The following is a 1,237-nucleotide window of genomic DNA, read 5'->3' as shown; positions in this document are numbered from 1 at the left end:
AAAGGAGAGGAAGGAGAACATGAGTTGGAGTGAAGAGAACGAAGAATCAGAGGATATGAGAGAGGAAAAGACGAGGTAAAGGGGAGCGAGGGGGAGCGGAGCAGGGAGGGAGACAGAGAAGCAGACAGAAAGGAGAGAGAGACAGTGAGGTGGTCGAGGAGAGCGACAGAGAGAGAGAGAAAGGAAGGGGCAACAGAGGGAAGAGAGAGAGAGAGAGAAAGAAAGGGGCAACAGAGGGAAGAGAGAGAGAGAGAGAAAGAAGGAGGCAACAGAGGGGAGAGAGAGAGAGAGAGAAAGAAGGAGGCAACAGAGGGGAGAGAGAGAGAGAAAGGAAAGGCAACAGAAGGAAGAGAGAGAGAGAGAGAGAAAGAAGGAGGCAACAGAGGGGAGAGAGAGAGAGAATAGGAAGAGTTGAAAGAGAGGGAGAGGGAAGAGGAGAGGAAGAGGGAGTCTAGCCGAGGGAGCCGGAGGCGTCCGATCAGGAAGAAGGATGACTGAGGAGGCACACAGTTCTTCAATAATAAATCACACACAATCTCTTCCGCAGATCCCCTATGCTCCAACGTCCTGGGGGCTTTTGTTGTTCCGGGTCAGCCGGCTGTTGCCCCAGGAGAGGGTCCGGGAGGGGTGGAACGTGGGGCGTGGAGGTGGGGGCGGCAGTACTTCGGGCGCCACTGGCAGCTCAGCCGCCAACGCTCCCCCAGCTTCCCGGGTATGGTCATTGCCAGGCTTGCGGTGGGAAGTGGTTGATTTCACTGACGCGCTGCACTGGGAGTCCACAATGCCGGTACTGGAGGCGAATTCGCATCTTCAGTGGTTGCTGCCGGGGGTGTGGGGGTGGGGGGGAATCAAAAAGACAAAAATAATTCACCCCCGACTTGTCCGTTCCACCCATCCAGTCCCTCCTGTCCCATCTCCTCCTGGAACCATTCGCCGTCTCTGCTTCCACCCCCCCCCACCTCTCCTCGTAGGCAGCGAGTCCCGGGTCGTCTCCGCTCACCACTGGGAAATAAACCTCCCCCTTCACCTCCCCCGAATCCCCTACCCCACCCCTTAACCGGGAACCTTAAATCTGTCTGCCCCAGCCCCTGGACAATTATCCTCCCGACAGCGAACGGGGACAGAGCTTCCTCCTCCGCCTCCTCCTCCTCCAGCTTCCGCAAACCTGTCCTACTCGTGTCGACCTCCATCAGCTCTCCTCTCGATCGCCTACGCTCCGGAGAGGGGGGGGGGGAAT

At 57.7% G+C, this 1,237-nt stretch overlaps 1 protein-coding gene across 3 annotated transcripts in view; it reads right to left on the bottom strand.

The window, feature by feature from the left end:
• Positions 1-342: 342 nt before the first annotated feature.
• Positions 343-1,237, bottom strand: part of LOC121270487 (AP-1 complex subunit gamma-1-like) — a 180,740-nt gene continuing 179,845 nt past the window's right edge. For all 3 annotated transcript variants that reach the window (XM_041175809.1, XM_041175811.1, XM_041175810.1), the window contains exon 22: positions 343-820. In XM_041175809.1, the coding sequence (XP_041031743.1) occupies positions 719-820 (102 nt within the window). In that variant the 3' untranslated portion in view covers positions 343-718. The remainder of the gene's footprint in view (positions 821-1,237) is intronic.

This window comes from Carcharodon carcharias, chromosome 27 (assembly GCF_017639515.1).
Source record: "Carcharodon carcharias isolate sCarCar2 chromosome 27, sCarCar2.pri, whole genome shotgun sequence".
NCBI lineage: Eukaryota > Metazoa > Chordata > Chondrichthyes > Lamniformes > Lamnidae > Carcharodon > Carcharodon carcharias.
The sequence above is the reverse complement of the archived record's forward strand: the minus strand, read 5'-3'. Positions and strand labels throughout refer to the sequence as shown.